General features: G+C 68.0%; 2 protein-coding genes across 3 annotated transcripts; one reads left to right on the forward strand and one right to left on the reverse strand.

Annotated features, from left to right (window-relative positions):
* Positions 1-28: 28 nt before the first annotated feature.
* Positions 29-10498, forward strand: ERBB2 (erb-b2 receptor tyrosine kinase 2). 2 transcript variants are annotated; one of them, XM_058858018.1, is made up of 27 exons: positions 30-280; positions 2887-3038; positions 3118-3304; positions 3568-3705; positions 3780-3848; positions 4456-4568; positions 4663-4804; positions 4874-4990; positions 5451-5577; positions 5656-5729; positions 5811-5901; positions 6332-6531; positions 6618-6750; positions 6839-6929; positions 7011-7171; positions 7270-7317; positions 7396-7534; positions 7624-7746; positions 7823-7921; positions 8012-8197; positions 8273-8428; positions 8518-8593; positions 8672-8818; positions 8906-9003; positions 9076-9246; positions 9390-9648; positions 9747-10498. In XM_058858018.1, exons 1-27 carry the CDS (start codon positions 199-201, stop codon positions 10082-10084), a joined length of 3717 nt encoding a protein of 1238 aa, XP_058714001.1. In that variant the 5' UTR covers positions 30-198; the 3' UTR covers positions 10085-10498. The 2 variants fall into 2 exon arrangements, with proteins under 2 accessions (XP_058714000.1, XP_058714001.1); XM_058858017.1 differs by having other exon boundaries at positions 29-280; positions 6839-7171.
* A 435-nt stretch (positions 10499-10933) lies between these two features.
* Positions 10934-13354, reverse strand: MIEN1 (migration and invasion enhancer 1). The gene is made up of 5 exons (XM_058857618.1): positions 13264-13354; positions 12849-13086; positions 12226-12323; positions 11859-11935; positions 10934-11607 (listed from the first exon to the last, which is right to left on the reverse strand). Exons 1-5 carry the CDS (start codon positions 13352-13354, stop codon positions 11524-11526), a joined length of 588 nt encoding a protein of 195 aa, XP_058713601.1. The 3' UTR covers positions 10934-11523.
* Positions 13355-14027: the final 673 nt, after the last annotated feature.

Here is a 14027-nt window from a genome sequence, read left to right on the forward strand (position 1 = left end):
GCGGGGGGGTCTGTCCTGCTCCGGGCCGGCGGGAGCGCGCGGGGGCGGCGGGAGCGCGCGGCGCGCCCTCGCCCGGGGCCGGGACCGGGATCGGGATCGCGAGGCGGAGCCCGGGAGCGGCGGGAGGCGGCGGCTCCAGCTCCGCAAACTTTCCCGGAGCGGCGGCGGGGCCATGGGCCGCGGCCCGCGCTGAGCACCATGATCGCGGCCGGGGGCTGCCTCGGAGCCGGGCTGCTGCTGCTGCTGCTGGCCGCCCTCTGCCCCCGCTCCGCCGCTGAAGGTGGGTCCCACCGGGGAGCTCCGGGGGGCACGGGGGACACCGGGAATCGGGAGGAGCCCGGGCCGCGGGAGCGTCCCCCGCGCCGCGACTTCGAGCAAAGTTTTGCACGGGACCGACAGGGACTGGGGGGGCACCGAGAGGGAGAACCGGGAAAGGGAGGGGGGACACGGGGGGCGTGACCGAGAGGGCACCGGGGGGACATCGGGGGTGGGACCGAGTGGAAAACCGGGAGGGGACCGTGGGGGGAACCGAGGGGGCAGCGGGAGGGGACCGAGGAGGCCCCCAGTTGCGAACGGGGGGGGCACCGGGGGTGGGACCGGGCAGCTCTGGGAGTGGGTCGGGGGGACACCGGGCCGCGAGGTCTGGTGTGCCCGGGGGCTGCACGGTTGGAAGTGACGGGATCGCCTCCCCCGGTCATTCCCCAGTCCCCCCGCTGCCCCCTCGGCGCCCCCGGTTCTCCCCGCCGCGGGCAGCGCGTCCTCGGTGTCCCCGCGCCGCGAGTCCCCGCCAGGACTGGGGACCGAACTGGTGTGTACTGGGAGGCGCTGGAGCCGAGGGGAGGCCCTGCCCGCTGCGCCTCGGCCCCCCCCCCCCCCCCCCAGCGGAACGACCCCCGGTGCCGCTTTCCCGGGGGGAATTTAGGAATTTAGGCTCCGGTAAGCCCGGAGCGGGGACCCCCCCTGCTGCAGCCGGCCCCAGGGCTCCGGTACCGCCGGGAGAAGCGGGATCGGGGGCCCCAAACTTGTGGGGGTTCCCTTCCCGTGGACATCGGGAGGCTTCGGGGTGCGGGGCAGGCGCGGTGCCCCACGGAGCGGCTGGGTGGGCGGCTGGGTGCGTCCCCGTCGCTCCCATCCACATTCTCGACGTGCCGCACCCAGCCCAGCCCCGGGGGGAGCGGGGAGCCCGGCCCGACAGCCCCCGGGCCTCGGCCAAGCACCGCGGCGGGGCTGGCAGGAACGTGGCCAGCAGCGGATGGAGCTGGTGGCCCCAAAATGGGCACCAGCAGCCCAAAAAGTTGGACCCAGCTGCCTCCCTGTTGCGGGGGCAGCTCTGGCACCGGGTGTTTGGAAAGGGAATGCCCGGTGGGACCGAGCCGGTGTGAGGTGCTGGGACAGGGACGGGGGGACACACCGGGTGCCTCCACTGCTGGCACCCCACAGCTCGCTCTGCTCGGAGGGTCAGTGTGAGGCGAGCTCCTGGCTGGGGACACCGCGGTGTGTCCCCGTCCCTGGGGCCGGATTCGTGTCCGGCAGCCCCGGCTCAGGGCAGCCCCGCGGGCACGTGGCCGACGGGCTTTGCCGGACACCCGCGGGCAGCCGAGGTGTTTCACGGTGGAGTGAGGCCGGCAGGATGGATCAGACCCTTCCCGGTGCCCAGCCAGGGACCTGGGCGAGCAGACAAGGCCAAATCCTAGGGCACGGAGCCGGGATCCCAGCAGGACCTGGCGCTGGCGCTCACTTGTCCCACCTGCCCTTTGGCCCGGGGAAGCCCCAGCTCCCCGTGCTTGTGCCACTGCAGGTGTGGGCAGAGACCTTGAGCTTTGGCCGCCCCACACAGCCGCACGTTTCCTTCCGGGGTTCCCCCTGTTGCACAGCCGGTCGGGTGGGAGAGAGCTGAACCCCAAATTCGGGGGGCTCCCTCCTTCCTGGCCGTGTGTTTCCCGGCTCAGAGGCCTCGGAGCAGGCGGGGGAGGCGAGTGCCAGCCGGGTCCCCTGGACGCAGCTGCCCAGCACCGGGGGCTGTCACTCAGCCCCAGAGCAGCCGGGGACCGGCGCACCGAACCCCCGGCTGGCCCCCGTGTGCCGCCCTGCCCCGTGCTGGGATGGCAGCGCCTCAGGGCCGGTGGCTCTGGGAGTGACGCTGTGGTGGCGGCAGGGTCACCGCCGGGCTCGGTGTCGGAGCGGGGCTGGGGTCCGGCGCGGGGGCTCTCCCGGGGCTCGGTGTTGGGGTGCCGGGGGCCGCGGGCGCGCCGGGGCTGGGCCGTGCCCGCCAGCCCTGCGTCACCGCTGCTCCCCAAACACGCCCGACCTGAAAAGGCGGTTCCAGCCGGGAGCGGGCGGCCGGGGCCCTGTGCCACCCGCGCCCGTGACTCACCCGCCCGGGGCCCGGCACCCAGGGCGGGCTCCCGCGCCCCCCACCCCGCCCGGATGCCGCGGGGATGCTCGCCCTGCCAGCAGCCCCCCGCAATGGGGCCGGCCGGGCCCCGCAGCCGTCGCCGCTCAACAATCGGGTCTTGTCTCGTCGCGGCCGCCCCGGCGGCGTGGGCAGCGCATTCCTGCCCGCGGCCCCCGCTCCGGCCCCGCGGCTCTGGGGGTCCCATCCCAGCCCCCAGCAGTCCCCGGCCCCCGCCGCGGGCACGGGACGACACCGGTCCCCGTTGTCCCTCGAGCGGGGCCCGGTGCCAGAGCCGGGAGCAGCTTTGCCGCGTGCCGGGGTGGGAGCCGGGGGAGCCACGATCCAGGAAACCCATCGGAAGCTGTTGGGAGCAGCCCCGGAGATAAACGGCGGCCGCCGCATCCGCGGCGTTTCCTGCGGGGGCCGCAGCTCCGCGTCCCGCGGGGGAGAGGAGGGGTCGGGGACCCGCTGAGACCCCGCTGTCCCCACAGTCTGCACCGGCACCGACATGAAGCTGCTGCGTCCCTCCAGCCCCGAGAGCCACTACGAGACCCTGCGGCACCTCTACCAGGGCTGCCAGGTGGTCCAGGGCAACCTGGAACTCACCTACCTGCCCGCTGACGCCGACACCGCCTTCCTCAAGGTGCGCAGCGGGAAAATGCCCCGAGGAAGGGGGGGAAGGACGGGGGTCCAGCCCCTCACCCGTGTCCCCCCCATCCCAGGACATCAAGGAGGTGCAGGGGTACGTGCTGATCGCGGAAAACCAAGTGAGCGGGCTGGAGCTGCAGAGCCTGCGCATCATCCGCGGCACGCAGCTCTTCCAGGAGCGCTACGCCCTGGCCGTGGTGGGCAACGCCGGCCCCGCCGGGGCACCGGGGCTGCGCCAGCTCGGCATGAGGCACCTCACAGGTGGGGGAACCCCCGCCTGGGGCTGGCACGGCGTGTTTGGGGATGGGGGTTGCTGCTCCTGCAGTTGGGAGCTGCCAGCTCTGGGCTGGGTGGTCCTGTGGGGTGGCAGGTCCCTGTCCAGGTCTGGGTGTCCCCGTGGTGGGTCCCCACCCAGGATTGGGTTCTCCCATGGAGTGGCAGGTCCCTACCGAGGACTGGGAGTCCCCACGGGGCTGCAGGACTCCCCTGTGCCCATGCCGAGCCCCCTACCCGTCCCCCCACAGAGATCCTGAAGGGAGGGGTGCGCATCGAGAGGAACCCTGAGCTCTGCTTCCAGGAGACAATCCTCTGGAGCGACATCTTCCACCGGCACAACGAGTTCCGTGCCGAGATCCAGGTGGACACCGCCCGCACCCGCAGCTGTGAGTGCCCCAGGGAGGGGTCTGGGGGTTCCAGCCCCCCCTGGCACCCCCTGCTCACGTTTCCCCCTGCGCAGGTCCCGACTGCCGGGCGCTCTGTGCTGAGGGGCACTGCTGGGGCGAGGACAAACGGGACTGCCAGACACGTGAGTGAGGGGCCCTCAGAGGCTCTGACCCACCCCAGGGACCCCCAAATCCCCTGGAAACCCCTTTCCTTCCCTCTGTATGCCCCTGCTCTGCTGATCCTCACTTGGCACCGAAATCTCTGTCCCAGAGACTCCCTGGACCTTCTGCTTGCATTCCCACATTGCTGCCCTACTGAGCCCTACTTGCCACCTAAGTCCTGTTCCCAGAGACCCTCTGGACATTCCATTTTCCCATTTTCCCTATTTGCCACCTAAATCTTGCTCCGAGAAGCACCCTGACCTTACTGTTCCACCCCCAAATCCATGTTCTACTGAGCCCTACGTGGCACCCAAATCCTGGCCCCAGAGATCCCCTAAAATCCCTGCTCTGGGAGCATCCCTCCACACCCCAATTCCCTACCCTGAGGACCTGTGCTTACACCCCAAATCCTGGCCCTGGGAACGCCCCAGATTCCTGCCCCACTGCCCCCACTTGGCACCTGAATTCCCACCACCCAGATTTTTGCCCTGGGAACCCTCCAGCCCCTTATCCTGGGGACTCCCCCATTGCCTGGAGGGGATCCATGGGGATCCTTGTCCCCAGCGTGTCCCCTCTGTGCCCCTGCAGTGACCAACAGCATCTGCCACGGCTGCCCACGCTGCAAGGGCACCAAGCCCACGGACTGCTGCCACGAGCAGTGCGCCGCCGGCTGCACCGGCCCCAAGCACTCCGACTGCCTGGTGCGCAAGGGACGGGGACACCGGGGGTCCTGGGGGGCACCAGGGGGTCCTGGGGGGCACCAGGGGGTCTCACACGTGTGTGTCCCCCCTCCAGGCGTGTCTGAACTTCAACCGGAGCGGGATCTGCGAGCTGCACTGTCCCCCGCTCGTCGTCTACAACTCGGACACTTTTGAGTCGATGCCCAACCCTGACGGGCGCTACACGTTTGGTGCCAGCTGTGTCAGCCAGTGTCCCTGTGAGTGACACCCTGGGGGGGTGCAGGGACAGCCAGTGTGGCCCTGACCACCCCCCCTGCCCCCTCCAGACAACTACCTCGCCACGGAGGTGGGGTCCTGCACCCTCGTGTGCCCCCAGAACAGCCAGGAGGTCACGGTCAACAACGTCCAGAAGTGTGAGAAGTGCAGCAAACCCTGCCCAGAGGGTGAGAAACTCCCCCAGGGTCTGGGGGGGCTCTGGGTGCCCTGGGAATGGGGGTGAGCAGCCCCCAGAGGCTGGGGAGAGGGGCTCTGGAGACTGCTGGATTGTGGATGAGCAGCTCCTCAATGTGCAGGGGGGCTCATGGGGTTCCAAAGGTTGTGGGTGAGCAGCCCCCCAGTAGCTGGACATGTCTGGGGACCCCAGGGGTGCAGGTGAGCAGTGCCTTGGGGGCTGGGGGTACACTGGGAACCCCAAAGGTGTGGGTAAGCAGCCTTCCCAAGCCTTGAGGATGTTCTGGGGACCCCAGGGATGTGGGTGATCAGTCCCCAGTGCAGCTCTGGGGATTCCAAGGCTGTGTGGGGGTGCTGCTATGTACTGTGGGGTACCTCCATGGCAGGTGGGGCAGTGTTTTGGGGGTCTCAGGGGTCCTGGAGGAGCACCCCAGCCCTGCCATGCCCCCACAGTGTGCTACGGGCTGGGAGTGGATTTCCTGAAGGGCGTCCGTGCCGTGAACGCCTCCAACATCCAGCACTTCTCCGGCTGCACCAAGATTTTTGGAAGCCTGGCCTTCCTGCCCGAGACCTTCGCTGGGTGAGTGCCTGATTCCCCCTGCTGAGCCCCCCGGGACCCCCAGCAGGACCCCCCCAACCTCCCTCCCATCCCTGGCAGGGACCCCAGCACCAACACCCCACCCCTGGACCCCAAACTGCTGCGGATCTTCGAGAGCCTGGAGGAGCTGACAGGTGAGAGCTGGGGGAGCTGGGGGGGATCGAGGGCTCTGGGTTTGGGGGGGACATGGGGTGGTGACACTCAGCTCCCCCCAGGCTTCCTCTACATCGCGGCCTGGCCACCCGACATGAAGGACCTGGGAGTCTTCCAAAACCTGCGGGTGATCCGGGGCCGGGTGCTGCACAAGTGAGCGGGGACGGGGATGTGGGGGGACACGGGGACACATGGAGGGGTGCAGGGGACACGTGAGGGTACACGGGGATGTGGGGGGACACGGAGGCACAGGGGGACGTGGAGGGGTGCAGGGGACACGTGAGGGTACACGGGGATGTGTGGAGGGACACAGGGAGTCACAGAGGGGACACAGAGGGGATGCAGAGGGGATGTTGGAGCACGGGGGGCTGTGAGGGGTGTGGGAACACACAGGGAAACACGGGGACATGGGGGGACACTGCGGGATGAGGGGGGACATGGGGGATGACAGGACATGAGGGGATATGGGTGGGACACGGGGGGGATGCAGGGGGACACAGGACACAGGGGGGGATGCAGGGGGACACGGGGACATGGGGGGGACACGGGGACACGCGTGTCTCACCCCTGGCTGTCTCGGCAGCGGCGCCTACTCGCTGACGCTGCAGGACCTGGCGGTGCAGGCGCTGGGGCTGCGGGCCCTGCGCGAGATCAGCAGCGGGATGGTGCTCGTGCACCACAACCCCCAGCTCTGCTTCCTCCAGAAGGTGCCCTGGCACAGCATCTTCCGCAACCCCCGCCAGCGCCTCTTCCAGACCCACAACAAGCCCCCCGAGCAGTGCGGTAAGCGGGGCCTGGAGGGGTGGGGGGAGTCGGTGACCCCCCCATTGCTGACAAACCCCCTGGTGCTGATGGTGTTCCCCTTGCAGAGAGCGAGGGGCTGGTTTGCTTCCACCTCTGCGCCCAGGGGCACTGCTGGGGCCCCGGCCCGACCCAGTGCGTGGCCTGTGAGCGGTTCCTGCGCGGCCAGGAGTGCGTGGCCTCCTGCAACCTCCTGGATGGGTGAGCGACCCTTGGGAGTGGCAACCAGAGTCCCCACACACACTGCAGGGTGAGGCCAGGACCCCATCCCTGCCCCTTTGCCCCGCAGAGCCGTCCGGGAACACGCCAACGGGACGCGGTGCCTGCCGTGCCACCCCGAGTGCCAGCCCCAGAACGGCACCGAGACCTGCTTCGGATCGGTGAGGACAGGGACACACGCTGGCTGGGGTGGGGGGTACCCCCAGACACCCAGGTCCCTCAAGCCACCCCGATTCCTGCAGGATCCAGACCAGTGCGTGGCCTGTGCCCACTACAAGGACGCCCAGCAGTGCGTGCGGCGCTGCCCCAGCGGCGTCAAGGCCGACGCCTCCTTCGTGCCCGTCTGGAAATACCCGGACGAATTCGGCGTCTGCCAGCTCTGCCCCACCAACTGCACCCACTCGTGAGTTGGGGGTCCCCAGCTGGCAAGGGGGTGGCCAGGGGGGTGCTGGCAGCTGCAGGGGGCTGCTGACAGCAGGGGGCTACACCCTGTGTCCCCAGATGCACGATCCGGGATGAGGACGGATGTCCTGTGGACCAGAAGCCAAGGTAGGAGTGCGGCTGTGTTGTGCCAGCGCCACTCTGGGTGCTGGGGGTCCCCCACACTGATGGCCTCTTGCCACGCAGCCAGGTGACATCCATCATTGCTGGTGTGGTGGGGGCTCTGCTGGTCATCGTCCTGCTCCTCATCACCGTCATCTGCGTCAAGCGCCGGCGGCAGCAGGAGCGCAAGCACACCATGCGGCGGCTGCTGCAGGAGACCGAGGTGGGGATCTCCCGGGGGGCAGGAGCGGAGCCTCGGTGCCTGGGAGGGATCAGGAGCCCGGCCCCTCCTCACCCCTCCGTGCCCCACAGCTGGTGGAGCCACTGACGCCCAGCGGGGCCCTCCCAAACCAAGCCCAGATGAGGATCCTCAAGGAGACGGAGCTCAAGAAAGTGAAAGTTTTGGGTTCCGGTGCTTTTGGCACCGTCTATAAGGTGAGGGGTGGGGACAGCACAGGGGGTCGTGACTCTCCCTGCTCTGCACCCCCTCATCTGCCTGTCCCCACCTCAGGGCATCTGGATCCCCGATGGGGAGAGCGTGAAGATCCCAGTGGCCATCAAAGTCCTGCGGGAGAACACATCACCCAAAGCCAACAAGGAGATCCTGGACGTGAGTGTGGCCACGGCGCTGGGGAGGAATGGGGCTGGCAGTGTCCCCTGCCCACCCTGACCCTCACCCTGACCCCGCTGCTGCCCACAGGAGGCCTATGTGATGGCAGGGGTGGGCAGCCCCTACGTGTCCCGACTGCTGGGCATCTGCCTGACCTCCACGGTGCAGCTGGTGACGCAGCTGATGCCCTACGGCTGCCTCCTGGACTACGTGCGGGAGAACAAGGACCACATCGGCTCCCAGGACCTGCTCAACTGGTGTGTGCAGATTGCCAAGGTAGGACAGGGGACCTGGGCAGCTCTGGGGGATCCTGGGGGAGACCAGGGACAGCTGGACATGTGCCACCTCCAGGGGATGAGTTACCTGGAGGAGGTGAGACTGGTGCACCGGGACTTGGCCGCTCGCAACGTCCTCGTCAAGAGCCCCAACCACGTCAAGATCACCGACTTTGGGCTGGCCCGGCTGCTCGACATCGATGAGACCGAGTACCACGCTGATGGTGGCAAGGTAGGGCTTGGGGACTCAGGGACTGTGCTGCTCCCCGTGGTGACAGCCACCTCCTGGTCCTGCTCACCTCTCCATCTGCCCTGCCCCAGGTCCCCATCAAGTGGATGGCGCTGGAGTCCATCCTCCGCCGGCGCTTCACGCACCAGAGCGACGTCTGGAGTTACGGTGTGTCAGGGTGTCCCCACCCCGGGGGGATTTGGGGAGTCCCAATGCACTGCTCACCCCCACACCCGTCCCCTGCAGGTGTCACCGTGTGGGAGCTGATGACGTTTGGGGCAAAGCCGTACGATGGGATCCCTGCCCGGGAGATCCCGGACCTGCTGGAGAAGGGCGAGCGGCTGCCGCAGCCGCCCATCTGCACCATCGACGTCTACATGATCATGGTGAAATGTACGGGGAGGGTACACGGGGACAGGGAGGGGACAGGGCGTGGTGTCACCCTGCTCCCGGCCCTGATGGTGCCTGCCTCTGCTCCAGGCTGGATGATTGACTCCGAGTGCCGGCCCAAGTTCCGGGAGCTGGTCACCGAGTTCTCCCGCATGGCCCGCGACCCCCAGCGCTTCGTGGTCATCCAGGTATGCAGGTCCCCGAGGCTCCCGCCCCTCGCCGGTGCCCTGGGGCGAGCACTGACCGCTGTGACCTCCCAGAATGACCTGGTGGGGCTGCCCGGCTCCATGGACAGCACCTTCTACCGGGCTCTGCTGGATGAGGAGGACATGGATGACCTGGTGGATGCCGAGGAGTACCTGGTGCCTCACCACGGCTTCTTCAGCACCGACACCTCCACCACCTACCGCAGCCGCATCTCCTCCATGCGGGTACGTGGGGAGGGCTGGGAGGGAGCTCCCGGTCCTGGACAGGCGTGGGGGTGACCCCGTGCCACGTCTGTGAGGGGCAAAGGGCTGGGGCAGTTCTCAGGGTGGGCTCAAGTGCCCCACTCCGTGTCCTCTCCCACACCCAGAGCACAGCGGAGTCTCCGGCCAAGGTGGAAGAGGGCGAGGGCTTGGCCTCCTTCCCGTTCCCTGCCCAGGACCTGGCAGAGGAGCAGGAGGACCCCGTCCCAGAGGTGTCGGATGGGGACAAGGTGGCCCTGCAGAGCCCCCCGGGGCGGGAGCCTGGGACCCTGCCCCGGTACAGCGAGGATCCCACCGAGCTGGTGGCCAAGGATGGAGAGGACCCCGAGGGTTTCACCGTCCTGGCCCCCCACAGCACCATGCCAGGTAGGGAGGGCATGGCTGGACCCTTGGGGAGGCGGTGGGGGTGTGTGCCTGTCCCATGACCCCTGGGGGGGGTCCCTAACATGTCACTCACCCTGCAGAGTACGTGAACCAGGCTGGGGAATGTCCGCCCCGCAGCCCCTGCAGCCCCCCATCCCCGCCGGACAAGCCCAGGGGGCACCAGGGGAAGAACGGGCTCATCAAAGACCCCAAGAACTCCTTCCCAGGGCCCTTTGGCCACGCCGTGGAGAACCCCGAGTACCTGGCACCCCACGGGCCCCCCACCCCTGGCCCCTTCAGCCAGGCCTTCGACAACCCCTACTACTGGAACCAGGACCCCGCCAAGGCCGGGGGCCCCGAGGGTGGTCCCAGCACGACGCCCACGGCCGAGAACCCCGAGTACCTCGGCCTGGCCAGCCCCGACGCCACGGCCGTATAGGAGAGACCCCCCCCAACTTCACCGAGGCAGCTCAGGGAAGGACAAGCCATGGCCACGGGGCTGGGGGTCCATCCCCTCTGCCCGGGGGTGGCACCGGCCACGGAGGGCTGGGAGAGCCCGGGACGCTGTGGGACAGCGCGGCAGCTGAGTGGGGACAGAGGGGACACCCTCGGTGGTGGCACTGGGGACCCTCAAGCCGGGCGGTGCCTGGAGCAGCCCAGGGAGCTCGGACCCAGCACGGCCCGGAGGAGGACAGACCCTCTGCCATGCCCCCCACCCCAGGGCTGTCCCAGTGCCTGGGACACGTGGACTTGCACTGAGGGCAGCTGGACTGAGAGCAGTCCCGGCTGCTCCGGGATTCTTTGGAAGCACCGGGATGTATATTTGATAATTGTACATTGCTTGTTTTTTCTACTCTTGTGGTCTGTTTGGTTCTCTCTTTTCCGTCACATCCAGCTGTCTCCCAAGGACCAGCGTGTCCTATCCCTTCCCTTTTTCCTTATTTTTTCCTTCTCTTGTTCCCTTTTCCCTTTTTTTTTCCCCCTGATTCCTTTCACTTTTCCCTTCCCTTTCCCCTTATCCCTTTTTTCCACTTTTTCCTTTCCCCTTTTCTCTTTTTTCCCCCTTTTTCCTTCCCTTTTCCCTCCTTGCATTCCTTTTTCTGTTCCATTTTCCCTTTTCCATTTCTTTCTTCTTCCCCCTTCCTTTTCTCCTTTTCCTTCTCCCACTCCTCCCTCTTTCCCCCCTCCCTTCCCCTCCCCTCTGTCACCCTCCACCACTTGCCTGGAGGATAAAATTCCTGATTCCAGGCAGGATCCACCCCCCCATTCCTGAGGGATGCCAGAGGAGCCAGGTTCTCCATCCTTTATTCTGCCCAGGCCGTTGGGTTTATACACAGTATAGAATAAATAGGGGGCCAAGGGCAGGGTCATTCCAGGCAGGAAGCAGGAGCTGGGAGCCTGGGAATGGGGAGGGGGGAATGTGAGCACACCTCTGGCCCTGGGGCTGGGCTGGGGCTCCCATGGCCGGCCCCTGCCCCGGATTAAACAGTGACAGAGGGACTTTAATCATTAACAAATCCCAGGGAAGTTACAGCCAGTGGATTCCCCTTGGAATGAACCTGCTGGGAGCTGCTCCTGCCTGGCTCCCCGTTCATGGGACACCCCCAGATTCCCAGGGGGTGAGGGAGGGGAGAGGCCAGCACAGAGAGATGAGGGTGCCACGGGGACCCCCTTGTGCCCCCCAGCGAGGTGCAGCTGATGAGGGGGGAAGGCAAAGGCAGGAGGGAGAGCCCCCCCAGGCCACGGCTACACCCCACAGCAGGTCAGCAGGGGACAGAGTGACCCCCAGTGCCCCCAGTGGCAGGATGGGGGTCCCCAGGAGCTGCCCCCCAGTCGTGCAGGGATTGCAGGAAGGCGGCGCGGGGGGACCCCGGGGGGTTACAGGATGACGCAGGGGGGGCGGCTGTTGGTGATTTTCTCCAGGGGCTCCCCATTTCGGGCTCTGCGGATGGCCTCGATCAGCTGGGGAGACACAGCAGGGCAGGGCTCACAGCCAGGGCTTGGGAGCACCCCGAGGTGACAGGAGGGACAAACCCCGGCCACGCTGCCCCTCTCTCCCTGCAGGACCTGCAGCGGGTCCTGGCAGGGCAGCAGGAAGGGGAACAACAAAACAGGGACCCCGTGGGCAGAGCCCATCCCAGGGGGGGCTCTCTGCAAACCAAACGCCCCCAGCCCAGCCTGGCTGACCCCGGGACCCCCGGCTGGGTACTCACGTCCTTCTCGTAGGGAAAGCCCCCGTTCTCCAGCTTGGAGAAGACGAGCTGCCCATTGATCTCGATCTCGAAGGCACCTGAGGGCACACACGAGGCCCAGCCCTGAGCTGTGAGCCCCCCAAACCCCTGGTGGCACCCCCAGCTCGGCAGCAGCGGGCTGGCCGAGCACTCAGGGCACCCCCAGGGGCTCCTGCAGACCCCCAGCTCTGCCCCCAAACCACCCCTGCTGAGGGGCAGCAACCAGGGCACAGCTCCCTGGCACTTCCAACCAGCTTCATCCCACCCCAGCCCCTCCCCAGAGCTCAGCACGGCGCTGGGGGTGGCCTGGGGTGCCCCCCCCGAGGCCGGGGGTGCTGTGGGGTCTCACCGGTGCCCCCCAGCCGTGACTCGATCTCGATGTCGGGGTACTCGTCCCGCACGGCGCTCGCCAGCTCCTGGTACGTGGCCTCGAAGCCGCAGGGCTCGCTGGGGAGGGGGGAACCGGCTGAGGAGGGGTCGAGACACGGGGACCCCCCCAAAATCCTCCCCCCGCCCCCAGCCCGTACCCCCACAACAGCTCTGCTGCCTCCTGAACCCCCAATTCCCAACGCCCCCCTCCCCAAAACCCCCTGAACGCCCCTTCCACACCCGCCATGCCCTGAGCCCCCATAACCGGCCCCTCATCACCTCCTCAGCCCCCCAAATCCTCTACAACCCCTCCCTCAGACCCCGAATTCCTCTGTGACCCCCTTCAGCCCCCCCTTGAGACCCTCAACCTCCCTACAGCCCCCTCCTCAGCCCCCAAACCCCTCTAGATCCTCCTCAGCCGCCCCTTTCTCCCCCCCAGTCCCCTCCAGGCCTGAACCCGCCGCACGCCTCACCCCAGTTCCCCCAGTTCCTGCTCCCGCCGCCCCAGTATCGCTGAGGGCCGCTCCCCCGCCCCGGCTCGCTGCCACCCCCGAATGCCCCTCGATTCGTCCGCCCCCGGACCCCCGCGGCTGCGGCGCTCACCAGTACTCCACCACGATGCGGACCCGCCGCTCGGCCCCGCTCTCGGCCCCGTTCCCGTCCCCGGTCGCGCCCCCCGCCCCGCCGCTCATGGCCCCCGGTCCCGCCGCGCCGCTGCTTCCGGGTGCGGTCACGTGACGCGGCACTTCCGGCCGCTCTGCACCGCCGCGCTGCTCGTCTCGTCTGCTCCGAGACCTCCGGGAGAGCCGCCGTGACCCCGGTGACCCCCGGGGGACCAAACCTGACCCTCAGTGACCCTCGTGAGACACACAATGACCCAAAGTGACTCCCAGGACACCTCCAGTGACCTAAAGTGACCCCCGGGGAGCCCAGACTCACCCGTGTGTCACCTGCAGTGACCCCCAGGACCCACAGGGGACCCGCACAGTGACCTCAGTGACCCCCGTGTCACCCGCACCCACCCCCGTGGGACCCAAGGTGACCCCCGGGGGACCCACACGGAACCCGTCGGACCTGAAATGACCCTCACAGGAACTCTCTAGTCCCATAGGAACCCCCTCTGCTCCATGGGACCCACACCTAAAACCCCTGTGGGGGTTATATGGGGCCTTGTAGCCCCCCCAGAGACCAAGGGGACCCCATGGAACCCTCAGCATCCTCCACAGAGACCCATGGAACCCTCAGCATCCTCCACAGAGACCCCTGGACCCCTCTCTGGGGACACCTCTGGGACCCCGTGGCACCGTGGCACCCCAGACCCCGCTGGGGACACCCACAAGGGACCCCCACAGGACACACACAGAGCTCCTAAGGGACCCCACGTCCCACTGAGTCCCCCCAGTTATCCCAGATCCTCCCCCCAATCCTGGAATGGCCCCTGAGCAGCGTGAGACCCCCATGACCCCCCCACCACCCTGTGGTCCCACCTGGCAGGGGTCCCTGAGGGGATAATGGGGACATCCCCCTCCTGCCATGGGACCCTTCCAGCCCCCCACTCTGGGGGTCGCAGGGGAGCCCCAAACCCCCCACCCTGGGGCTGGGGACTCCCAAAGGGTGGCCTGGGGGGCTCTGGGCTCTGCACCCCCAGGACATCCCAGGGGACCGAGGCCCTGTGTCCCCCCACGGCTCCAGGGGTCACCCCAGTGCATTGTGGGAAACTCCCCATCACCACCTCGGGGGGTCACGGGGGGTGGGTTTGGGGGGGTCCAGCCCCCCGAGGCT

This window comes from Poecile atricapillus, chromosome 27, assembly GCF_030490865.1.
Source record: "Poecile atricapillus isolate bPoeAtr1 chromosome 27, bPoeAtr1.hap1, whole genome shotgun sequence".
Taxonomy (NCBI): domain Eukaryota; kingdom Metazoa; phylum Chordata; class Aves; order Passeriformes; family Paridae; genus Poecile; species Poecile atricapillus.